Genomic DNA, 25,417 nt, shown 5'->3' on the forward strand with positions numbered 1-25,417 from the left:
GGTTTTACTCTGGGGTTCAGAGCCGGCCTGCATGACTGGATTTAGCAAAACAAACATGTAGTAACTGCTGGCTGCTGCTCTTTTCCAGATTGTGCTGGCTGCGGAAGAGATATCAAGAACGGGCAGGCGCTGCTGGCGCTGGAAAAGCAGTGGCACTTGGGGTGCTTTAAATGCAAGTCCTGCGGGAAGGTCCTCACCGGGGAGTACATCAGCAAGTAAGAGGGGCCAGGGCTGCGCGGATCCTTCACGCAGGGATGGGGCCCGTGGCTGCCTGTACTGTAGGCCCTGCTCTGGGGGACCCCTCCCCCTCCAGTCAGACGTAAGGAAAGACATTCACAGCCCGCAATCCATATTAACTTCTACTATAAAACTTTAGTTTTTGTAAACTTTTTGAAAAGAATTTTGTTCTTCTGTTCCCTAGTTTGCCTACTATAAATTTAACAAAATGTTGATCGTCGTCTACTTGAACTATTAATGAAAGTGACATAATGTTATACTGTAGGTTGTAACTAATTAAGCATTTAATAGTTTTACTTCTGCTAATTTTTTTTTTCCTATTTGGAACTAGTGACCCTTTGTCTTCCTTCCAGGTCTTGAACATATTTGTAGACCCCTCCCCAAAAAAACACACAGGGTCTAGGCCCTGAGCCCAATAAGACCAATGCACAAAACAACGGCTAGGGAATGGGTTGGTGTTAGAGTCAGATGCTCGTGGGGATAAAAGTTAAAGTAAGTGAAGTATTTTTTTTTAATGTAGCCTGGAGAAACTAGTTACAGTGGTTACCTTTTGAGTTAAGGAGGAAAGAATGAGCATGGGTGGGGGGGCATCTAGTGGCAATGAGGGAAAATTGTCTGTGATACTTTTTTCTTTTTTCTTTTTTTTGGTGAGGAAGATTTGCCCTGAGCTAACATCTATTGCCAATCTTCTTCTTTTTGCTTGAGGAAGATTGTCACTGAGCTAACATCGGTGCCAGTCTTCCTCTATTTTATATGTGGTGCTGCCACAGCATGGCTTGATGGGTGGTGCTAGGTCTGCACCCAGGATCTGAACCTGCGAACCCCAGGCTGCCAAAGCAGAGGGCACGAACTTAACCACTAGACCACCGGGCTAGCCCCTGCAATACATTTTTTTATGCTTTAGAAAATGTTCTCAGGACACCCCAGTGGTGTAGCAGTTAAGTTTGCACGCTCCGCTTTGGCAGCCCAGGGTTCACCTCTTCAGATCCCAGGCTCAGACCTACACACTGCCTGTCAAGCCATGCTGTGGTGGCATCCCACACAAAATAGAGGAAGATTGGCACAGATGTTAGCTCAGCAACAATATTCCTCAAGCAAAAAAAATAAATAAAATAAAAAGTGTCCTCCAACCAGGTGAATACATTGCCTACTCAAAAAAATTAAAGGAATTTAACTTAAGAATATAGTGAAACAAAGGAGAAAAGCAGCTTGGGCCCCAGCCCCTAGAAATCCAATTCTGTAGGTCTGGGGTGATGCTGAAACACCTGTGTTAGAAAGGGAGCACTCACAGGTGGTTCTGACGCACAGCCAAAGTAACATGAGAAAAACGCCCAGCTTTTGACTAACACAGAAGGCTGCGCAGTGGTCAGTAACGGGCGTCTAGAGTGGTGCTCTGTCACCTGTCCAGCAACAACACACGTAGGAGGTGGTATTTTTCCTGTGCTCTGAGGTAGATGAAGGAAGGGCGGGAGCTGGATGAGAAGGCCCTGGGCCCCTCAGGCCTCCCAAGGGCTGAGGAGATGGTGTCCCGGGCTTGAGGAGGCAGTGGGGGGAAGGTGGTGGTGGGGCCTCCTCAGAGGAAGACGGACACCCGAGAGCGCGTCTGACGCCCACGTGGCTGGTAGTGAACAGGAGTGATGCTGGGTTGTGCTAGTTAGGTCTGAGACACGCGTGGACTCAGCAGTGGGCATCGTGTGGTGATTCGGCTGTCACCTCTGTGTGACCCAGAGAACCACGGCGCTCCCCGGATCGCTTGGTTTCATGGGTTTTGATCATGTCTGAGTGGATCTCCAGGCACGTGAATGCCGGGGATCAGAGAAGCACGTTCCATGACCGTTCTGTGGGAAAGGGCTCCCAGAAATGTGGTTTGGGGTCTTCCCCACCCCTCGGCCTCCTCTCAGGAGCTGACCCCTCTTCTGTCCTGCAGGGACGGCGCTCCGTATTGCGAGAAGGACTACCAGGGGCTCTTTGGGGTGAGATGTGAAGCCTGTCACCAGTTTATCACAGGGAAGGTGCTGGAGGTAAGTGACAGACGGGCTCCCCTCAAAGCCAGTCATTTCCTCAGAGGCCCTCATAAACACACAGCCTCGTCTTCCATTTTTTTCCCCACAGAGAGAGAAAAGAAAGTCGTTGCAGATGACTGCTCTCTTAGAGAATGAATGTGTTGTACTGTCTTCACAGGCAGTTTCTACTAAATGTTCATGCGGAAATTGGCATGATGGAGAATTTGAAGGAAAAAAATGATAAAGGCTCTATTAGGAATTATGTAGAAGGGAGGGTTATATTAGACTGTTCTCATTTTTAGAAGTTAGAAAAAGAGGAAATGAAGAGCATGTTAGAGCCACAGGTATATGTGTGCACGTGTGTCTGTGCACACGTGGATGTGTGCCTGCACGTGGATGTGTCCATGTACACTTGAGTGTGGGAGTGTGCGTGTGTGCACGCGTGCGGGTCCACATGGGAGTGTGCGTCTACGTGTGTGTGCTCTTGCGTCCCGTGAGCACCTGTGGGAGAGTACAGACTCGGGGAGCAGAGGCTCAGAATTGAAGCTGAGAAAAGAAACAGCGTGTGAAGAGTGAAGGCGTAGACTTCCCCACCCTTAGAAAACCACATCCTGCGCGACCCAGAACCCCCTGGGGGCGAGGCTGAGCCTGTCAAGGTAAGGTGTGACTACCTTGCACTGGAGAGCTTGGTTCCTGCTTTCTCAGCAGTGGCCCCACCAGCTTCTGCCTCTGGGCTGAGCCAGGCTCCTCCTGGGCTCGAGGCCATCGTGGAATTACGGGGCCAGAGTTCACAGCGACTGCCCCACTTCTTACAGCCCGTGGGGAGTTAACCAGTTCCGATGGAAAAAGTAAAGGTTGCCTCATACCCATCCCACAGTTCAGGGTGGAGAATGTGTACCGAGCAGACTTGAGTCAGGACGCCCAGCAGCTGGCAAGGCGACAGACTGGTCCTGCAGCTTGTCACATCCCTTCGGCAGATACAAGGACACTGAGTCCACATGACCACCTTCAAACTTCCCAGCAGGGTGTGTTTCAGTGACACCTGACGTAAATCTGAGAGGCCCCAAGGTGTCTCTGGATGGCCTCCGTGGGATTTCACAGCAAGGTCCAGCGTGGCTTTATCCCACAGCAAGCTCTGCGATGCCACAGAGAGGTCACTGTTGGCTCTGCTGGGACCTAGTGCAGCTAGTTGGACTTGAGGGATAAGGAAATGAGTGTTGTCAATGCAGTTGCCTCTTACCCAGGGGAAGGGTGTTCCAGAGAGAGGGAGCAGCATCTGCAGAGGCTCAGAGGCAAGGAAAAGCACAGCACACGCAAGAAACAAAAAGTCAGTCGGGCAGGATTGCAGGTGGGAGAGATGATGCTGGAGCAGTGGGGAGGGGCCAGAGCGTGAGGACCTCAAAGGTCACATTTAGGAGCTTGGGCATTATCCTAAGAGCAGTGGGAAGTGATTGTAGCTGGAGTATCATGTGATTGGGTCAGATTGTTGTGAAGAGAATGGATGGGAGTACTCAAATATGTGTCCACCCATGTTCACAGCAGCTCCATTCACAACAGCCAAAAGGTGGAAACAACCCAAGTGTGCATGCATGCATGGATGGATGGATGGAAAAATAAAATACAGTATATACGGACGACGGAATATTATTCAGCCTTAAAAAGGAGGGGATTCTGGCACATGCTACAGCATGGACGAACCTTGAAAACATTATGCTAGATGGAAGAAGCCAGTCACAAGAGGACACAAACTGTATGATTCCATTTAAATGAAATATCTAGAATAGGTAAATCCTTATAAACAGAAAGCAGATTGGCAGTTGCCTAGAGTTGCGGGGCGGGGAAAATGGGGAGTAACTGCTTACTGGTACTCAGCTAGGGTGATAAAAATGTTTTGGAACTAGTTAGAGGTAGGGGATGCACAACATTGTGAATGTCCTAAATGCCATGGAACTGTTCACTTTAAAATAGTTTGGGGCCAGCCCGGTGGTGCAGCAGTTAAGTGCGCACGTTCTGCTTATTGGCGGCCTGGGGTTCACTGGTGAGGATGTGGCACCGCTCGTCAAGCCATGCTGTGGTAGGCATCCCATGTATAAAGTAGAGGAAGATGGGCACGGATGTTAGCTCAGGGCCAGTCTTCCTCAGCAAAAAGAGGAGGATTGGCAGCAGTTAGCTCAGGGCTAATCTTCCTAAAAAAATAAAATAAAATGGTGAATTTTATGTTATGTGAATTCAAATTTTTAAATGAATGGAAAAGGGGTGAGTTTGGAGACAAGGAGGCCAGTTAGGAGACGACTGCAGAACTCTGGACACAAAATAGCGGTGGCACTGGCTGGAGGGAAACCTGAGAATTCGACCCCCCGCGTCCTCCCACACACACACACAGTATGGGTGTGAGGAGGAGTTTTCATGGTCTTTCCAATAAAGCTCTAATGGTCAGCCCAAGTATCTGTCAAGGCTGCGGTTTGGGCCCCCGGTGAAGCACATCCCCAGGAAAGCTATTGGAGAAGACGGATGTGACCCATCCAAAAGGCAGCGTGAAGTCCAGTGGTCACATCCCAAGACTCAAAGTACAGTGGAGGGTGCTCCCCCGCCTGTCCCCTGCATGTGTCCTTCATCCCTCCATGGAGCCCCACAGTGCTGCTCTCCAAAGGAGCTGAGGGGTCCCGACAGCATTTCCTGTGGGGTTCCCAAGTTCCGTCTGCTGCATGAGACTGAAATAAACCTGTTGAGTTGGGAGCAATTGGGAAATTTCATTTTAAAACAACGATAATAAAACACCAGAACCATTTCCCAGGTGTTCAGCTGTAGGAAGAGACAGAACACAGCCCCTGGATTTGAGGCAGCCACATTCTCAGAAGGTGTGGATCAAAACAGCTGCCTCCTCAGTCCACATGTGGAACTGTATTCCCCCAAAAGAGTTGGCAAGGCAAAAGGGCTGGGGGCCGGGGGCAGTGTTGATTCCCTTCAGATTTAGTTCAACAGCTGTGGGAAGGAACGTCTACAATAAAACTAGATCCACGAATGTGCCATTTTGAAGAAACATCTGCTTACTCTGGCTTCTCCCTGAAGGCCTGAGTATTTCAGTGTTTGCTGCGGCTGCAAGGGACCCTCACCAGATTGCCTTCAGGTCTCAGCGAGGGCTGCTTAGAAGGCGGAAGGCTTGGACGCGGTCCACACTATGCCTTCAGAGTTGGGCCTTCTGGGAGCAGTTTGCAGTAGGGTTGTTGGTAGATTCAAGATCCACCCAGCAGGCGTGCCGTCCTCCTCAGATGGGTGTGTGATCTAGAAAAATGTCCTGCACAGTTAGCACTCTGATACGTGACAGCTCATGAGTCAGTTTGGCTTGATTACCCATATAAAACAGGACTGGTCTCCACATTCCGCCTTCCTCCCTCTGCCTTTCATTCTCTGACTCCGTCATTGGTGAAACATTGTGGATTTGTTGTAAATACTGTAATCCTTGCTTTTTGGTTTTTTCCCCCAATTTTTAAAATAGTGGTAAAATCTGTGTAACATAAACTTTACCATCTTAACCATTTTTAAGCAAACAGTTCAGTGTATTGAATACATTAGTAATGTGAAACCATCAGCACCATCCGTCTCCATAAGTCTTTATATCCTGTAGAACTGAAACCCTGTACTCATTGAACAGTAACTCCCCATTCCTCTCTCCCCACAGCCCCTGGCAATGACCATTCTACTTTCTGTCTCTATGACTTTGACTTCTCTAAGTATCTCATATAAGTGGAATCATAAAGTATTTAGGGTTTTCTGTGACTGGCTTATTTCTCTTACTATAAAGTCCTCAAGATTCATCCATGTTATAGCATGGACCAGCATTTCCTTCCTTTTTAAGGCTTAATAATATTCCATTGTATGGATATACCACATTGTACTTCTCCATTCTGTGATCTTTGATTTTTTTCTAGTTGTTTTTTCTGATTGATTTCATCCGTAGAGATGGTAAATTTGTTCGTTTCCTGTATCTGCTGTAACAGTGGTGGCATAAAACAGCAGAAACCTATTCTCTCACAGTTCTGGAAGCCGGAAGTCCAAAATCAAGATGTTGGCAGGGCCGTGCTCCCTCCAAAAGGCTCTAGGGGAAAACCCTTCCTTGCCTCTCCCAGCTTCTGGTGGCTGCGGCTGCGTAGCCCTGATCTCTGCCTCCACCTTCACACGGCCTTCCTCTCTGCGTCCTCTCTCTCTGTCAAACCTTCCTCTGCCTTTTTCTTAGAAGGACACTTGTCATTGGATTTAGGGCCTACCCAGATCATCCAGGATGATCTCCTCATCTCAAGATTCTTCTCTTAATTACATCTGCAAAGACTCTCTTTCCAGACATTCACAGCTTCCAAAGATTTGACGTGGACATCTCTTTTGGGGAGCCACCATTCAACCCCCTCCAGTAAACCTGGGAACTTACGTCATCCCAATGAGGGCTGGAGCTCCGGTGTGGTTTTAATTGAACCCTCAGTAAGCATTGGGGGTGCCCTAAGGCCACTTCTCTGAGTGTGGTTTCACCTGAGATGCCATCAGACGCCTGAGGGAACTTTGAGAAGGAGAAGGGTCACTGGGCAATGATCAAGAAGCTCCAGGCTCAGCTACGTCATGAATTCCCGAGTCATTTTTGACAGGTCCTTCAGCCTCTCTGAGACTATCTTCATTTCACAGGTAAAGGGAGAGGCTTGTAACCTCTGAAACTCCATCCTGCTCTAAAATTGCATCTCCCTCTGCGATTCCTTAGTAGTTGTAAACCCCACCCGTCACATCAGCTTGAAGCTGTTGGGGTGGGGGGGGGGGAGAGCTTCTTGTGTTTTACTGAAAAGGGCCCCAGGTGACAGGGAATCAGGAACCTACTCTTGGCCCTTGGAACTCATCCTTGTGACCTTGGGCAACTCTCAACTTCATTGAGCCTCAGTTTTCTTTAAATACAAGCATTAAAAATAAATATGTAAATCCAATACTTGAACCGCTTAACTCCTAAAGTCTCTTTGGCTCTAAGGATCTGAGTTCAGTAATTCTCGTATCTTAGATCTAAGGGGTCAGAACCAGTAGTTTTTTTTTTCTGAAGAGATTTTCTGGAAACTGGCATGTAACACTCAGCATATAGCGTACACTCCATTTGTAGCTTTATTTATCATTTGCTGGCTCTCAGTTTTGTTTTTGACAGCGAGATTCTCTTTTTAGAGAGATCGTGCTATAAATGGCACATCTTTAAAAGCTTATGCTAATTATCCTAGAAGCTCCTCAGGAGAGTTCTGAAGAGCTTTACAACCTGCCTCCTAATTGAGAAGTCCAGAAGCAAATTAGTGTGAGAGACTGGAGTTTTCCAATAGCCTTCTATCTCCATCTCCACCTCTAAACTCTTCTCTGAAGCAAGCTTACCCCGGCCCCACCCCGACTCTACTCCCTTCTGCTTTAGCAGCCTCATGGTAACAGGAAGCTACATGAGACTTCAGACTTAGGTCACAGATGTCAGCAGATGTGGGGGGGGGGGGTGCGGGGGAGCATCCTGTTGGTATGAATTCCCTTCCATCTGTAATGGAAGGTCCTAGGAGATCTCTGACTCCAGCAAACTTCCTTTCCTGGGTACAGGTTGTTACCTGCCAACTTCATGCAGAAAGAAAACAGCAACAAGATAGTTTTAAAGTGAAGGCAGCACAGAAAAAAAAAGCGAATGTCAAACAGAAGTCTTGAGGGTAAAGGAAAATGGTTTGTCCCCTCCGTGTTCCCCTGTGTCTTGGGCCAGTCCATGAGCAGGCCAAGGGTGGGCTTGACTTCTCGTAGTCTCTCAGCTCTCTTGCACAACTCCCTTCCCCAGGGGCTCTGTGTTTACTGAGCACTCCACTCATTCCTTCAGGATGAATGCTCTCATCCGTTGGCTCCCTCTGCAGACATTTCCTCCCTAGCAGGCACCTGCCAGACTGCACGCCGGAGCCCTCCTCTTCCTCTTGCATGCTCTTCTCTCAGAGACAAAGGAAACTTGTATCCCTGCCTTCTTACCCCGAGGAGGAAGGCGGGGCTCTGCTTTCTTGCTTGGGTCTCACGGGCTTTCCCTCTCCTTTCTTCCTCACATCACCACACCCATGAAATCAATCCTCCTTGTCTTTCCAGAAAGGCTGGTGGCACACGTCTTTATGTGGCGTGGTATTTACCGTGCCTCTTGTGCTCTCCGGGGAGAAATGTGTGATGGTGTGTGCAACTACTTGTATACCACAGGATGTCAGAGAGAGACCCTCCAATGCAGCACATGCCAAATCCTCCAGCCGCTTTAATGCCTTTCCCATCATACCTCCGGGGGCAACACTGTCCAGTCTTTATCTGTTCGCTTGGAAATGATGGACAAAGGACAGGGTTTAGACTTGCTTCAGTCTCCCTCCTGCTGAGCTCCTGCGGTGTAGGAAATGGAATCACAACGTGATTCAGCCAAATCCTTTTTCTTGATTCTCTGAAGGATTAAAAACGGGTAGCTTTGTTTTGTTCTACTTTTTGACTAAAACTGCTTTTTCTTAAAGCCCAGGGACAAATATTTACGATGTTCCTGTGAAACTAATTCACGTTATAAATTGGAGGCCCTTGTCCTCGTCCTTCCTTTTGCTGTGGGTATTTTAAGCATGGCATGTTGGAATAGCCGTAAGCAGTGAGTCGGTCTTGTTCTGGCCGGCCTGTTATCTAGTGAGAGGAAACAGGTTATCCCACGGCACTTGCATAGCATATAATCTTTTTATGACCATCGAAGATGTAATTTGCAAAGGACAGGCTGAAATGCCAACCTCCCCTTTCTTGTTTTGTGTGTATCATATACATGCAAAGCAAGAGTAATAACCCGTGTTCACGCAGAAAACTAATTACATTCTTCTCGTTCTCACTGTGCTCAGAGGAATTCATGCCTTCTTACACTTAATTGTGGACTCAAATATTTTTGAGGATCAGGAAAGGGAAAAGAATCGTGTGATCTTAGTAGTATTGGTTGAACTGGTCTGTGTCCTGGTGGACAGTGAACCACCTCAATATCCTGCTTTTGTATGATATTTTTAACATTTGCAAATGATCTCATAAATATTTAATTCTCACAAGAAGCCTGTAGAGTGGTCAAGGCAGTTACTACTGACCTCCATTTAGAGATGAGGCTGCTTAGCGCTGGGGACTCGGGGGCTAATTAGTAACAGAACCACAATTAGAAGCCAGGTCTCTCAGTTCTCAGAAGATAGGAACGCACAGACACACACACACATGCATGCACGCACGCACACTGCTTCATGATCCACCTGGCAGTCATCGTTGAAGAAAATGAGTAATTAGTTCGCCTCCCAAAATAACGTACTGAAGGACCAAAATTTACCATTCCTGGTGAAATGGGGAAAGTCTATCTCATTAGTGGCCTTGTTATATTTATTTTCAGGAGAATAAACATTTGCTGCTTGTTTGGTTTACTTTTTAAAAGTATAAAATTTCACTGCAAGTCAGTGACCCTGCTCATAGAGTCTGTTCTATGCAGGCATATCTCATAGTGTCTTGTCTATGCAGTCATACTTCATAGTTTCTTGTCTCCTTTATTTATCTGTAGGCTCCGCAAGGGCACCTGGCATGACCTTGGGAGAATATTATAGATGGATGATGCTGTCTCAGGTTAGGGAGCACACTTTCTTCACAGAGCTGTAGTTTAGAACTCTTCAGAGCTCAGTGGATAGTCAAGAAGGTCCTGTGTGGGAGGACCAATGCAGGTACACCAGTTACCTTTCCTAATTTATATCTATAGCTTAACAATAAACTATAGAAATGGCCTCATTTTGAATATAAGTTAGACAAGATGTGGTATATCCATACAATGGGATATTATTCAGCAATAAAAAGGAATGAAGTACCGATGTGTGCTATAGCATGGATGAGCCTTGAAAATATGCTAAGTGAAAGAAGCCAGTCATAAAAGACCACATGTTGTATGATTCCATTTATATGCAATGTCTAGAATAGGCAAACCCATAGAGATAGAAAGTAAATTAGTGGTTATCAAGGGCTGGGGGAAGGGAGAAATGACAGTTAATGGGCATGGGTTTCTTTTTGGGGTGATAAAAATGTTCTAGAATTAGATAATGGTGGATGATAGCACAACTCTGTGAATATACTAAAAACCACTGGATTTTATACTTTAAAAGGGTGATTATGGTATGTGGATTATATCTCAATTTAAATATATATATATATATGTACCTACATATGTACATACACATCTGTCTGTCTTTGCAGAGATATACAGGTGATAGAGAGTTGGGATCCTGTTATTGTCAGTTTCCTTGTCTATAAAATGAGAATACTAATTGTGACCTCATAGAGATGCAGGATTATTAAAAAAAGACATGCAAAACCCCTGGCATAATTAGTCAGGTTGGCTCCCTCCCCTCTCTCCCTTTCTCTTCTTTCTTGAAGTCTTTGACAGTTTGACTTATTAGGTAGAAGAACAATGGGGAAAAGACAAGAATGAGGATTTAAGTCAATAAATGTCTTAATGCACGACTGTGTGCCAGGTTCTTTCCCTTTGTGGGCATTTAAACTTTTATTCTCTTGCATTGTGCAGAACCCTGCCCTTGATCATAGAGTGTGACTTGATTAGTATAAAATCTTTCCAGTGCAGGAAAGCAAACTCAAGTTTAACCAGCATATGGTTTATGATGTGTTGGTTGCAACATCTTATTTGTGAAGAATAACCTGATGCTAATATTTTGTCCTTTCCATCATTTACAGATTGAGAATTGACCCAGTAGGGCGTAAGCACCTTGACACGATACATAATTTGAGGAGAATCTGTCTGATTCACCCAGAGTTATTCAGTTTCTCATACATTAATGAAAAGAGGAAATGTGTTGCCAGGGTAGCAGAAGAGTTTGTTCACAAGGAGTAAAAATTTGATATTTATGAAAAAATCATTCCATTTCCTGTCAGCACAAATAGAAGGGCTTCCTTAGCCGGAAATGACATTTTGAAAAGAATTTGTGTTTTGAGTTAAAATGGTGGTTTATTTTTCAGTGCTACTTAACTTTAGAGAGTTTAGCTTATTGCTGGTGAAATGTGTGTGTGTGCTGGCAGGAAAGGGGGTGACAGTTGAAAAAGTGGTGGAATATGACTCTTCTAAAGAAATCAACAAGTAGTATTGAGCACATGCTGGTGGCCCAACATTGGGGGTGACAGAAGATAATGTAAGATTTAGGACTTGTAGATAAGATTTAGGACATAGATAAGATGTATATTTCTAAAAGTAATACACCTGTGGAGTGTCCAGGGGACCCCCAGGGCTCATGGGTGCCCAAGGCTATTGCAGCATCTTCAGTCTGAGGGGATTCTCAGTAAGGGTATTGAACTTTAGAAATGACTAGTCTCCAACAGCAGAGAGACAGCCTGTCTAGGCAAGTTACTGCCAAGCACAGTGAAGGGGTGGATCTCCTGGTCTGGACACAGAAGTGAAGACCCCTCAGGGTTATCGTTTCAACTCTCCAGGACCTAATACTTCCTGGGCCTCAGAAGGACTCGTGTGTCTGGTTTCTCATGGACCCAGAGCACCAATCCTTTGCCTTCCTGCTGTTCCCCACCTGCCTCCTTTCACGTCATCTTTTACTACGATAAACCTAAAAGGGATGATTATACCCCCTTCTTCTAAGTAATCAGTTCCAAGGTGCCTCACCTCCCCTCAGAGGTGACCTTCAATGAATTCCAAGGAAATTTTCCTGACCTTCTCTTGGTGGAGCAGAAGAAGAGTTCAATCTTTAGCAGTGTATCTCAGTACACAAAAGATAACTGGGGACCCACAGTAGTACGAGGGCCAAGGCAGAAGCACATACAGTAAATGCCCCAGGCTTAAGAGAGATTCTTGTCACTTATTACAGAAGAAGTCAGGTTTGGATCTTGAGGGATGGATAGTGATAGGCATGTGAAAGTGGGAAATTTATCTCCATTTGCTATTCTTATCGAAGTCACGGGTCACCTCTTTCCTGCCTTGTTTGAGTCTTTGATTTTAAACATGTGATTTGGTCTTGCCATTTTGTTTAATTGCATACTCATAATTTGCTATTTTCCACTTCAAATCATTTTTGTAAGTAGTCAGTGTATAAATTTTAAAAATTGAAAAAATATTTTCTGTTACAGACTAGCATTATTTTAGTTTAATTTTGAGGTCAACTGGCTTTTGTGGGCTCGCCTGGACCCATTCTCCGTCTGAAAGATTTTCCCTATTAGAAAATGCTTACCATCCACTTGGATCTGCCTACCTGGCCAATGGTGGATGGCAAGAGACCCAAATGGCTCTCTACACCCAGAACCAGCCTTTCTCTTGGAATCTGGATTGTGCCTCTGGTGGACGTTATGACGTCCCTTTGGGTCTCAAGCAATCTTCTCTAGCCTCTGGATTCGTGACAACTCAGACAAAAAGCGGTGTCTCAAGCTACCTCTGCTCTGTTTTGTCCTAGTTCTTTTGTCCACTTAGCCTCTTTCAGTGAGCATGTGACTTGAGGTTATACGTTGAAAAATGGCACCATCCAAAGGTCACCAGGACAACTTCTACCCTGGGTACAGCTTTCTCTAGGTAAGGATATGAAACTTTCCGCCAGGCCCAGGAGATGATGAATGCTTAGAGGAAATGGGAGCATTTCATCCTCTTGGCCCCAAGCAATACTGCTGCCTGCTGCCCGTCCTACTAGGACAGACTTCCTCCTCTTTTGTTTTCCACCTGAACGTGCTTGCTTCCTGGACCTCACGGCTTCCCACCTTGTTAGGCATGTTATGCCAATTCCAGCAGATGGACCTGCTTAGAATTTGCCAGCTAGTCAGAAGGAGTGACAGTTAGGGCTGGTGCCCATCCTGCCCAGCAGAAACGAAGTGGTACAGTAATTCCTCCCCCAAAAGGACATTTTGGAGTAGCCTTGCAAAGGAAAACTGTTTATAAACTATCTATGTTCATGGCCCTGTGGCAAAACTCAAAGCTGCAAGCATCTTGGGAACATAGATAGATAGAATCTGGAATTTTGGAGCTTGAAGTGGTCTTAGGCAAGGTGGGAGGGAAAGAAGAGTGATTACTGGAAAGAATTGATACAGCCAGACACTCCAGGAGGTGATTTCAATAGCTACGCTTGGAGCTGAGTAGTTAGCAAGTTGCCTAAACTCTCTGAGCCTCAGCTGCACAATAATGCTTACCTCTTAAAGGCTTAAATCAGATAGTAAATGAGCTGTCTGGGACAGGCCCTGACATGCAGTGCTTCAAGAATTTTTTTCCATTTCCTTCATTTGTAAATGAAGAAACAGATTTTGTAAAAGCCCAATATTTTGAATGAGCTCACAACTTCCTGTTTGAATGAAGGAGTCAGGCTCACCGCTATCTATTTACTTTCTGATGTAGTTGTGTGATTATTTCAGATGGACAGGTTAACAATCGTGTGAACAGTCATGTTGATGCTTTGGTTTGAAAATTTCTTAAATCACTTTACTTTAGATAGAGTCATGTGGAGATACATTCTGAGAAATGTGTTCTGGGAAATGCATCGTTATGTGATTTTTTTGTTGTGCAAACATCATAGACTATACTTACACAAATCTAGATGGCATAGCCTACTACACACTAGGCTACATGGTACCAATCGTATGGGACCACTGTCTTATATGCAGTCCAATGTTGACGGAAATGTCATTATGCAGTGAGTGACTGTATTCACATGCATTTATGCCCATAAATTCAATCTACCATTGCTTCAGCAAGTATTTTCTGTTACTTTTTACCAGGCATCTAGCAGTTGCCAAATACAGATTTGTTGAAAAATTATTATTTTTCCCCATTATGAATTTTTGCCATGGGCTTGAACCAAAACCATTAAAGATTCCACATACTCTTTGGGCGTAAATTCTCGCCACCCTGTTAAATACCTGTTCCTTTCACTCACATGTGAAGTGAATGCCCACCTGCCTTTCTCCTGTCTGTTAATGTCTCTCTTATTGCATCCACCTGAGTATGATCTGTGTGAGCATGAACTCTGGAGGATTCATGCTATTCTGTTTCATTGTTCTGTATAAAGCCCAGCACACTTGCCCAGATGGGGCCTTCATCAGTATTTAAGGTGGTGATGAAGAGGCCTCTTAGCCTCTATGGATTGTAAGAGCTCCTGTATCAGCTCCTTAATATAGCACTGAGTCCCTTTGGAACAGATTTGAACCAACTACCCCTGTGATTAGTAACACCTTTATTTACATACCTTACAATTCTCCCAGGTTAAGTGTGTAATTCAGTGATCTTTAGTAAATTTACAGAGTTGTGCAACCATCATCTCATTCCAATTTTAGAACATTTCCATCACCTCAAGCAGATCCCTGTGCCCATCCTTTGGTTCTTTACTTTTCACTTTCTTTCACCAAATCCTGTCCATACGAATGTACAGATGCAGGAGGACAGGAAAGGCATCTCATAGTGCTCAGCAAGGGCTTCCCAACCAGGCGAGTTTCTTGAACCTCTTGACTCCACATGGTGTTGGTTCTTGGCTCTTTTCATTTGGAAACTCACAAATTTGGAAATTTGCTTGGTAAATTTGAAGATGAACCGTCCTCTTTCTCCCCATCCTAGAAGACATAGAGGTGGTTAAATAAATAAAATCTGACAGAGGAGCCGGTATTCCAAATATGGGAGAGAAGGAAGAGGATGAAGTCTGTAGAGCAATGACGCCAGTTCCAATGCTCCGGTCAGTACTTCTAGCTGTGTGACTGGAAGCCTGATTGAGTTTCCCTATTTCCTTTATGAGGAGGACTCCTTCACTTCTCTGACAGATAGTTGACTGCCTGCTAATATCCCAAACATAAGTTCTGAGGTCACAGAGGTCAAAGGTACAGCCCCTAACTGCCTCAGTTTTACAGTCCAAGGCTGGGTTCCTAAAACTGCCATACATAAGAATTGCCTGGACATCTTGTTTAAAGTATGGCTTCCGAGGCCTCACCCAGGGATTCTACTTCAGGGGGTCCACGCTGGAGCCTGGAGATCTGCGTGTTAACACACCACCCTACTCTGGGTGATTGCGGTAGGGGTGGGAGGCTGCAGATCACACTGGAGAAACTGGCCCTGCAAGGGTGTGGTGAAGGCACATTCACAGAGGCTTTGACGCCTCAGAAGAAAAACACACCAGAAATGTAGTTAACCCTCTGTAATTATTATAATGTGCAATCCAGTGGCTTCCTCTTCCTTTTAGAAGCACTGCTTTGTTGCTAAAAACCTTAACATTTCTTCAACAATGTTTGGGATTGCTTCCAAACCAGCTTAGAGAGATTCCACACACACACAAAGGGTCTTTTATTAGCTGATCTTTATGGGCAAATAATCTCCATGAAAAATTTCCCTAAATCACTTTAGTCTTGTTAAAAATGACAAGAGTTGTAACAGAATCTTGCCCTAGTCCTATGAAAGGAGAATATAAAAAGGTGCTGTGCTCTCACAGTAGAAGGTTTCTGACTCCTTCTCTCTCTTCACATGTATGAGAGCCTGTGGCTTCTCCTTCTGTCGCTGGTTCACCTGGGATTTCTGCAGGCCGGTTTAGTTGACAATGAGGACATGTGTGTAAAGTGCCTGGAATGTAGGTATCTAATAATTTTTTGCTGCAATAAAAGAGCACAATACGAGCTGTACCAAAAATATGAATCAAGGAAGCTTGATAAGCAAAGTCTTTTTTGGGTCACATTTCCATGAAAAAATCTGAATGTGGAAATTCTGAAATACAAAAATTCTGAATAACAAATAGAAATCAAAATCCAGTTGCACTCCGTTTTATTGCACTTACATAAAGGATTCCATAATGTGTGCCTCAAAAGCAGTCACTTGGGAGGGAAGGCTGCCAGCTATTTGATAGCTGTGCTCAGTGGTACACCTTCCCATCATCTCAATCCATGGAAGAAACTTAAAAAGCATAAGACTCTGCTTTCACTGCAAGCCTCTGCCTCAAGGACAATTACTGTCAGATTTATGATGCAGACAGTTGTGAGTCAATGCAAAGAAATGGTACTTTCCCCACCTGCCTTGAAAAAAAAGAAAACCTACTCCCCTCCTTTTTTAGAAACATGGACTGGCCCGTAGTGGTTGGTGGTGTGTTTAACTAGTAAGTGCAGCAGGGAGAGGGCGGCGTGGGATCGCCTGCCCCGCTCTGCTCCTTTTTCGGGTGTGTGTCTCTCGAGATGCACATTTCCTTCGCTTAGAGATGCAGAAGAGGAGCCCGCTTATAAACAGGGGAGGGCGGGGAGCCCCAGTCTGGTGAGCTGAGGTCGGGCTTTTACAAGCCTCTTCCCCGTGTTCTGACTTGAAACCCAGAGGAGTTCCCTGCTCAGCACAGCCAAGGAACGGAAGACAAGGAGCCCTGGCATAAGGTAAAGCAGACATTGCACGAGGTGTCCTGTGCTCTGCAGGGCAGACTGAAACCCCTGGCTTCCGTGGCGCCGTCGGCGACCCCAAGCCTCCTGCAGATGTGGTCTGCTGGATGCTGGCGACAGAGGCCACTTGCATTGGCCTGAAATATGTTTTAGTTAAACTTTTGTTTTTCTTATGATGCAAGATGAACTACGAAGCTTGTTTCATTGATACAGGACTGGAGTAAAGAGCAGGAAAGGCAGATTATTTTACTGAGAGTTAGAGTTTATTGACTTTTTAAAGAATATTTGTGGTTTTTTCAGGCTACTGCCCCCCAAATTGAGAGTGTGGTTTCCAGATTTGTTTTGTTTTGTCTGTGGTTTGTAGAACTCTGTGGAATTTGTCTTTGAGATGAAAGGACTTTGGAGGCATATTTAGAGCGTTTGGTGGTAAAAGTGGTGCAGGGAATTGAGAAGATTATCTGCTACTATTAATGTGTGGCCTTTTTTTTTAAGACGTTCTCCATGAATGGAAATGAGGAAGCAAACGTTCAGCGTTATTCATATTTCGTTACAGCTACAGGTTGAAAGAGCTTGATAATTGCCTCTTTTGCCATCTCTGGGCAGGAAATGAAAGAAATCTAGAGATTCTTGTCTTTCTCATGAAAATAGTTTTTCTAAAAACCTAGTTATTAAACCATACTCTAAAGTTTATTTTTTAGAAAAAAGTTCTGAAGTGTTCTGTGCTAGTGTTAAAGAAGGAATGAGACCAGAAAAGTCATCCAAATTTGAAAGAAATAGATTTATGATATGGGAAAGTTTAAAAAAAAAAGTGCATCTAGCCAAAAAAGCAGCAGGAGTGTGGTCGCTCTAGCAGCCTCCTCTCTCACTTAACTAGGATTGAGGATTTAAGAGAAAATTGAGTGTGTTTTCTCTGAGACAGTCTCATGAGGAATGTTAAGAGGATGTGAAGTTATTTAGATTATCCAAACAGGTTCTGACAAGTAAGTGAAAAATAACTAATTAAAATATAATTGTTGCCATTCTATAATGGATCAAAAGGCTTGTTGGGTCTCGATGTACTTACAGAATAGGTGAATTTGCCATGGCTCATTGGTATAAATTACTTTTGAGAAGCCTTTTTAAGACTAAGTGTGCGGCCCTACCAAGCCTCTCATTATAGCACTTGGAATACATGTTTTGACCAAAAGTTTTCAAGTGGGTTTTTTAGGCGTTTTCATGTGTCAGTGAGTTTAACCCATGCATCAGTGGCTTAGCCAGCTGGTTCAGGGAATAGCATATCATGACAACAGAGGTCTGCAGGGTTTGCCCTCCAACTAAATAATAGCTAATTTAAAAGGACGAAAAGTCAGAAGTACTCAGTACTGGCTTCCTAACTCTGTGGAGGGACAGCCGTGACTTTGCCTCCTGTAGACTGGGGTTTCTCAGCCTCAGCACCATGTGGGGGACTGTCCTGTGGGATATTTAGCAACATCCCTGGCCTGTACCCACCAGATGACAGTAGCTTTCCTCCCCTAGTTATGACAAACCAAATGTCTCTAGACACTGCCAAATGTTCCCTGCGAGGGAAAATCACCCCTGTTGAGAACCACTACTGTAGAGAAACCACTTTTGAGGCCTACTGCTGCTGAGGAGGGACGAGGAAGAGAGGGCTGTGAAGGAGGCCGGATCCCAAGGGAGGGTGGCTGAGTCAGGGGAGCAGTGACAGGACAAATATTTTGCCTTGATCATTTTGGGTTTTCTTTTTTTTTCAGTTGTATTGATTTTTGTTTGCTCTTTACAACTTTTAAAAAAGTTGTTTTATTGAGGTTATATTGGCTTATAACATTGTATAAGTTTCAGGCATATATTCTGTTTAGTTTTTGTTTGAAATCACATGCTGGGGTGTTGGGTGGGTGCATTAACTCTGTTCTGGATGCACATTCTTCTGCTCCTGGCCTCTCCCCTCGTGGTCCCTTGTGGGCCTTATTTGATATAGTGCGTTGGTTGCATGGTAATCAAACTTCTCTTAAGTTGAATCCTATCTTAAGTGCATTCCAGGAATGTACTATTTTTAAAAAGAGGAATCTCAAAGAATAGCCCATTTTATAAAGCAAATAATTACCCATAACTTATCAGGTCTGCAAATATAGGTTCTTTGATATGTGGGCTTTGAGTAAATCTGGGCACACCTAGTTCTTTTTTTCTTCTGGAACCTGCAGCTGAGTGCATCATAGATTCAATAAGATAAAAAGTGTACTAACCAGGGATTTGACCAAAAGGCCAGGCATTCTCAGCCGCCTTGTTTTTAAGAAAATTATCCAGTTAAAAGAAAGAACTTGTAGGTCATACGGGAGAAACACATCTCGTTTACTGTACGTGTCCTGTTTTGAAGCCTTAGAGGGTTGGCAGTGGCTGCTGGTAAATCAGAATGCTACTGCTCAAAAGAGCCCCCATTTCCTGAGCCAGCTATCAGGACAGGGTGTCCAGATGAGGCAGACAACTTAAAATGGGAACTTATCTTGGAATACGCAGGATGTAAGGAAAGGTAAAGAAGCAAAAGATGGTCTTAATGCTGTAACTCAGAGACTGACCCCGTCTGCATTTTTCTGAGCGGAGCCCCTGGTATGAGTCTGTGTGAACAAGAATGAGTCTAACCAGTACCTTAAGCTGCAGAGGCTTAAATAAGGCCTTGGGGGAAGGAGGCCCTAATGAAAGAGGAAGCAAACCCTGCTGCTTTTCTTGTTCACCAAACCCAGAATGTTTTTGGCAAATATGACTCTGTCCCTTCCTCAGCATTGCTGGCTCCCATTGAGGTTGTTTTTTGCTCATAAACATTAGATGAAGCAGACATGTTTGCTTACACTTAAGACTGCTTTTATCTTTCTCTACTGCTAAATAATCGTTCTGTTAGTCTGGGTTCTCTGCAGCTGGCTGCCTGCATCCATGCTTATATCCGTATACCTTGTCCAAATAAACATACTTGAAAAGAGAGAGAAATGTGTTTTGCAAAGTTTAGGACATCCTCTAACAGAGTTTAAGCCCAGCTTTCTGCTTTGTTTTGGCAGCTTGTTTAGGATGCAAAGTGTATCTGGTTCTGGCAACAGATTAAAGAAGGTGTTGGTTCCTATATGACAAAGTCGAGGACCTAGGGACTTGCGGGGGGTTGGGGGGGAGGGCTGGGAGGTGGGGGAGGGTAGATTTCCAGTCTTCTTTTGTATTTTTTTAAAGAGTTTCAAAGCATAAGGAAAAAAATGTGCTTGACTGGGTTTTTTGTGTTGAGTTTAAACCTCAGAAATGTAAAAACCTTATCTTGGCTTACACAGCCCACCCCCGACCTGGTCACCTACATCTCTCCCCCTCTTTCACTCCAGCCCCACCGGCCTTCTCTCTGTCCCTCAAGCACTCACTCTTTCCATGTGGGGGTCTTTGCACTTGCTGTTTCCCCTGCCTAGAACATTCTTCCCCCATCATTCAACCCGCCTGTTGCTCCTTGGAGACACCTCCCCTGATCACCTTGCTGAAGGTGCCTCCACCTACCCAGGCCCCAGGTCATCTTCTATCCCCTGGCCCAGTTTTATTTCTTCATGGCACCTTTCCCCCCACGGTCTGAAATTCTTCTGTTTGTATACATGTCTATTGTCTGTCATCCGATGCTAGAATGTAAACTTCCTGACAGGTGCTATCGTATCTCCAGGACCTAAAACATTATCTGACAGAAGGGCGGTGCTCAATAAATGGATGTGTGGATGGATAAATGAATGGATGAATGGGAAGGGAAGGAGAGGGAAAGGAAGGGTGGGCCGCCTGCTTAGTAAACTCCTCCTCTCTAAGTCAAACTAAGTGCTCCTCTTCTGTGATGCCTCCCTGAACCCCCAGCACTGTAGGCTTGGACAGTTTTCTCCCCACACCCACCTCACTTGGTGCATTACACCAACAGACTCATCCTGTTGTAGTCACTTGCTTACGCCTCAGCCACACCTCTGCTGGGGAAGCTTCCTGAGGGCGGGAGCATCTAATAAAGGGTGATTATGGTTGTACTTGTTGTTAGTCTTACCTCCACAGCACTTTATAAACCTCTCTCTTTGTTTTGCAAATAAGGAAACTGAGGCTCAGAGCAGCTGCCCAAAGGCACACAGATGATTACTGTCAGGGCCAGGATTGGAATCCAAGACATCTGACCTCAACGCCCATTTTCTGTGGTCTTTTTCTGCTCCTCTTCAGATATCTGGTACCTGACTCACAGGCCTGCCACAGACTTTTGCCAAATGAGTGAAACCTAAGATCTCACCTTCTCCCTCTCTTCTTTATTATTTGAGCTTATAAATATTATTTACAATATCTATAATATTATATAAATATTATAAATATGAGTTTATGAGTTTATCTCTAAGGACAACTAGCTGCTGTGTCTTAAGTCACCTTTTTTCACTGACAGGGCTTAATTGATTGCTTCAACTCTCGTATTTCTTATGTAAGCCACTCTATTAGTAAAAGGTTCAGCTGCTGTTGACTCACGGTCTGTGCTTTAACCCAAGCGGCCCTAGGAATCAGTTTTTCTTTCTTCAGCTCCCAGCATTACATTGATTTTTCTTAGAACACATAAATCTTACACTGAGAACAACACCATAGCAGCCGGAGGTAGAAATTTCGAGTGGGAAAGACTTGGAAAAATCTTTAAAATTTTGAAAGTGTCAGCATTTCTTCTGTGTTTTTGACATAACCCGGTGGTTCTAATCAGCTGCCTCTCCTTGACACCAGGCTTTGTGAGTTTGGTTGGCCCCAGGATGTCCCATTGCTGAAGCAGAAAGCCAAGATCAGAAGCCTTTGCTGCCATCTAAATGTAATTCTCTGAGCCTGTTCTAAGATGAGAAAACTGCTGTCTTTACATAAAGTCGAGGTGGAAATGGTTGACTATTCTCGTGCAGAGGTTCCCGCACCTGTGCTGTGCCCTCTGCAGTGGAGTCTTTGGGTGGGAGCTGAGCAGCCTGTGCTGGCCTGTCAGGTGCAGGTCTCTCATTGTCTGACATCTTGAATTTTCCAGCACAAGACAAGTCCTGATGACAACAGGGCAGAGTTTGTAGCCTTGTCAGGCTGGTCTGTCAAAGCTTTTCTGGGCACATAACCAAGTTTCACCCAGCTTTAGGGCCAACCCAGCTGGTTCCCATTTTCCTCAGTGGAAGGGATGATAAGCAAGAAGGTGCTGCCTACATGCTATTTATGAATGTGAGAGAACTCAAAAGGCCTTCCAGCATTGAGGTAGCACTGCCGAGAAGTGCTCAGTTGTGGCTTCTGTGAGGAATCTGTGAGTGAGACCCAAAGTGTCATCTGGCTTCTCTGTCCATCACAAAGATCACAGCCACTTATTGTCCCTTTGACCATGCCTGAGCAAGGTTGGAAGGACTCTGACTTTTTAACACAGCTTCTGCAAGGGCATTGTGGCCTTGGATGGACTCACTAATAAACCTGTCTCGTGATTTACAATGTAACTGCTGTGCATTGAGAGTATTGGAAAGGAATGTATGGCTGATTAATAGTTCTCTCATGCCACTTCTAGCCCAGAGCCATTTGTTAATTGGTGCCTTGTCTAATCTGAACTCACAACCACATGGGCTGCGACTCGTTGGCTGGTTCCCAGACCTGGCCTTGCACCAACCAGAAACATCTCTTTTCTACCTGTTTATATGTATTAAAGTAATTGCTGCTCTAGACTCCTTGAAATATCATGGCAGAAAAGTTTCATAGATTTAATCTAGTCTGACCATCTTAAAGTTGAGGACACTGAGACCCAGAAAACACAAGAAGGCACAGTCCGTTGGTGAGAGAGCCAAAAGTAGACCTCAGAGCAGTTCAGTGCTCCACCCCTCCCAACCCCCAAGGCTGCCGCCTTCAGCTACTTCTCTGCTCATTGTCCAAAAAAAACAAAACCCAGGTATCTCCAAAAGGCCTTTGGAATCTTAAAGCCGTTACGTGGAAGCAAGGTGCTAGGGAATTGAGTGGATTTCTCTGTAGGCATTCAGTGGATATTTGAGAAGTTTTTGCTCAAACCTTTTTTTTCATACTCTCTCTGTTTTGGAACACCTTCCCTTTCCCAGGCCATTAGAGCCTTTCTTCTCATCCTAAAAACTCCTGAGTTCCTGCCTGCCTCCTGGAAGATTGCTGATAATTGCCCAGAGGTCCCTTCCCAAAGTCCAAGCAGACAACTTCTAAAAGTTTTCTGGGGCTGGCCCCGTGGCCGTGTAGTTAAGTTCGCACACTCCGCTGCAGGCAGCCCAGTATTTCGTTGGTTCGAATCCTGGGCGTGGACATGGCACTGCTCATCAAACCACGCTGAGGCAGCGTCCCACATGCCACAACTGGAAGGACCCACAACGAAGAATATACAACTATGTACCAGGGGGCTTTGGGGAGAAAAAGGAAAAAAATAAAATCTTTAAAAGTTTTCTTTACCAAGTAATATGTGCTCACTGTAAATAAATATGTGAATAAACAACTAAATGCACAGTATAGAAACATTCAAGGTCGAAGGCAGCAAACTCTTTCTGTAAGGGGCCAAATAATAAATATTTCCAGCGTCATGGATCAAACTGTCTCTGTCTCAGCGACTCAGCTCTGCTGTTGGAGGGCCAGAGCAGCCATGGATAGATGCAAATGAATGGACATGGCTGTGTTCCAATAAAGCTTTATTTACAAAGGCAGGTTGCGGGCCAGATTTGGCCCATGGGCTGCAGTTTGCCAACCCTGGTAGAAGGTAAAAGTAAACATCCTCCATTCACTCCTCAACCCCACTCTGCAGAAGTGGTTATTGTGAGAGTCCAGTCTATATTTTCCCTGGCATCCACAGAAATGTTTGTAAACATGGAGTTTAGTCACATAAATTTTGTCATCCAGAATGTGGTGTTCTGTATCTTGCTTTTCTCCTGTTTCTTATGCACAGATACATGTGGGAGGGTATATATTCTTTTTTATACAAACAAGACCATATTGTGCATATTGTTCTACAGTTTCTCTTTCTTCACTTGGCAGTGACTCAGTGTCGGTGCTTTTAGATTTATGACTTTTTTTTTAATGGCCACATCATGGCCTCGTTCTTTACCTTCCACCAAGAAATCATGCCAAATACAAAAGAATAACTATGTATGTAAGTAATTGCTGGCTGATGTCAAAGACGATGTCTCGTTTGCTTCCCATTGCCCTGTATGTCTTGGTGGCACTCCATGTTAGCCTTCCAAAGGGGGGATTGCTTCAGCCTAGCTTGCTCCCAGCCCAGCGCTGTGGACATGTGGTGAGTTAATAAATGGTTTTGCATGGCAACGAAGGATTCAGAGCAAATTTTAAGGTTAACCTCGTGTTTGAAGAGATTTCTGTGAAAATTCCAGGTTCTCCGTAATGCTGTGGCATGTGGGTTGCGGTAAGCAAGGTAGACCCACACCACACGCTGTGCTCACCCTTTAAAGTCTGTGCTTTCAGAGATGCCCCGTGTTAGTTTCACGGGGCTGCTGTGACAAAGTACCACAAACTCGGTGGCTTAAAACAACTGAAGTTTATTTTCTCATAGTTCTGGGGCCAGACTTCTGAAGTCAAAGTTTCAGCGGGGCTGGCTCCTCCTGGAGGCTCTGATGGGGAACCTGTCTCCTACCTCTGTCCTCACTTCTGGTGGTTACTGGCAGTCCTGGGCCTTCCTTGGCTTGTGGACGCATCACTCCGATCTTTACCTCCATCTTTACACGGCCCTCCTCTCTGTGTGTGGATCTGTTTCCCTTGTCTCTTCTTAAAAGGACATGTCATTGGATTTAAGGAACACCCTAATCCAGGATGACCTCCTCTCAAGATCCTTAATTACATCTGCAAAGACCCTTATTCCAGACAAAGGTACATTCTTTGGTTCTAGATGGGCATATCTTGTGGGGGCCACAATTCAATTCAGTCCATTGTCCTCTGTCTGAAAATCAGAGTGTTCTTCCTTCTGAGGCTTTTCCTCCTGTTTGTGAGGAAAGGAGCAAGAGCCTCCTTCTTGTCATAATCCACAGCCCTGCTCTTTGAGGAGAACCTTGGAAATCCCAGGAATGGCATCTGCTATAGTCATTTGCAAGTCTAAGATATCAGTTGCAGAGAAGCAGCAGCCAGAACTGCAAGACTTCTAGGAATTTTCTTACCAAGTTCAGCAAAGAAAGAGGCTAATGAGAAAAGTGTTTGCATATCTGATACTTTAATTGAAAAGGAAGCAGAAGGAAAACTTTCTTTGGTAATCCCCAGGAGTTTTTCCTTCCGTTGGTGCCAGTGAATGGCAGCCTTTCCCTGAAATGAACCAGCACTGATTGTTGAGTTTCAAGGTTTCACTGAATCCAGTGTGAGGCTCGGATAGGCAACACCATCTATTTGTATAATTTCTCAGGAGAAAGTTGTATTAATGCAAAAATAAAGGACTGAGGCTGAGTATGTGATCTGTTTTTAATAGTTTGTGACTGAGTTTGTGACCTGTTTTTAATAGTTTGAGGAAGCAGCTCTTATTTATGTTGCACAAGACACTTGGATACAAAAAAGGTTTTAATTTTTTAAATTGAGGAATGAGGCCTGCCCACTTCAGATTCTGAGACAGCACTCTTGGTCACAAGTAACAGAATCTCACCTCACACCAGCTGCGTTAGTGTCCTTGGGCTGCCGTAACAAAGTCCTACAAAGTGAGTGGCTTTAAAATAGAAGACATTTATTCTCTCACAGTTCTGGAGGCTAGAGGTCTGAACTCAGGGTGTGGGCAGGGCCGGGCTCTCTCTGAGCCTTCTAGGGAAGGATCCTTCTTGCCTTTTCCAACTTCCGGAGGC

General features: G+C 44.8%; 1 protein-coding gene across 25 annotated transcripts in view; it reads left to right on the top strand.

Moving 5' to 3' along the window:
• Positions 1-25,417, top strand: part of ABLIM1 (actin binding LIM protein 1) — a 290,205-nt gene that overhangs the window by 197,068 nt on the left and 67,720 nt on the right. For all 25 annotated transcript variants that reach the window (XR_011493660.1, XR_011493689.1, XR_011493684.1 and 22 more), the window contains 2 exons: positions 89-215; positions 2,165-2,258. Coding sequence is in view for 1 of the 25 variants with exons in the window: in XM_044750337.2 (XP_044606272.1) it covers positions 89-215; positions 2,165-2,258 (221 nt within the window). In the remaining 24 variants the exon portion in view is untranslated. The remainder of the gene's footprint in view (positions 1-88; positions 216-2,164; positions 2,259-25,417) is intronic.

The sequence above is a fragment of the Equus asinus genome, chromosome 2 (genome assembly GCF_041296235.1).
Source record: "Equus asinus isolate D_3611 breed Donkey chromosome 2, EquAss-T2T_v2, whole genome shotgun sequence".
Classification (NCBI taxonomy): domain Eukaryota; kingdom Metazoa; phylum Chordata; class Mammalia; order Perissodactyla; family Equidae; genus Equus; species Equus asinus.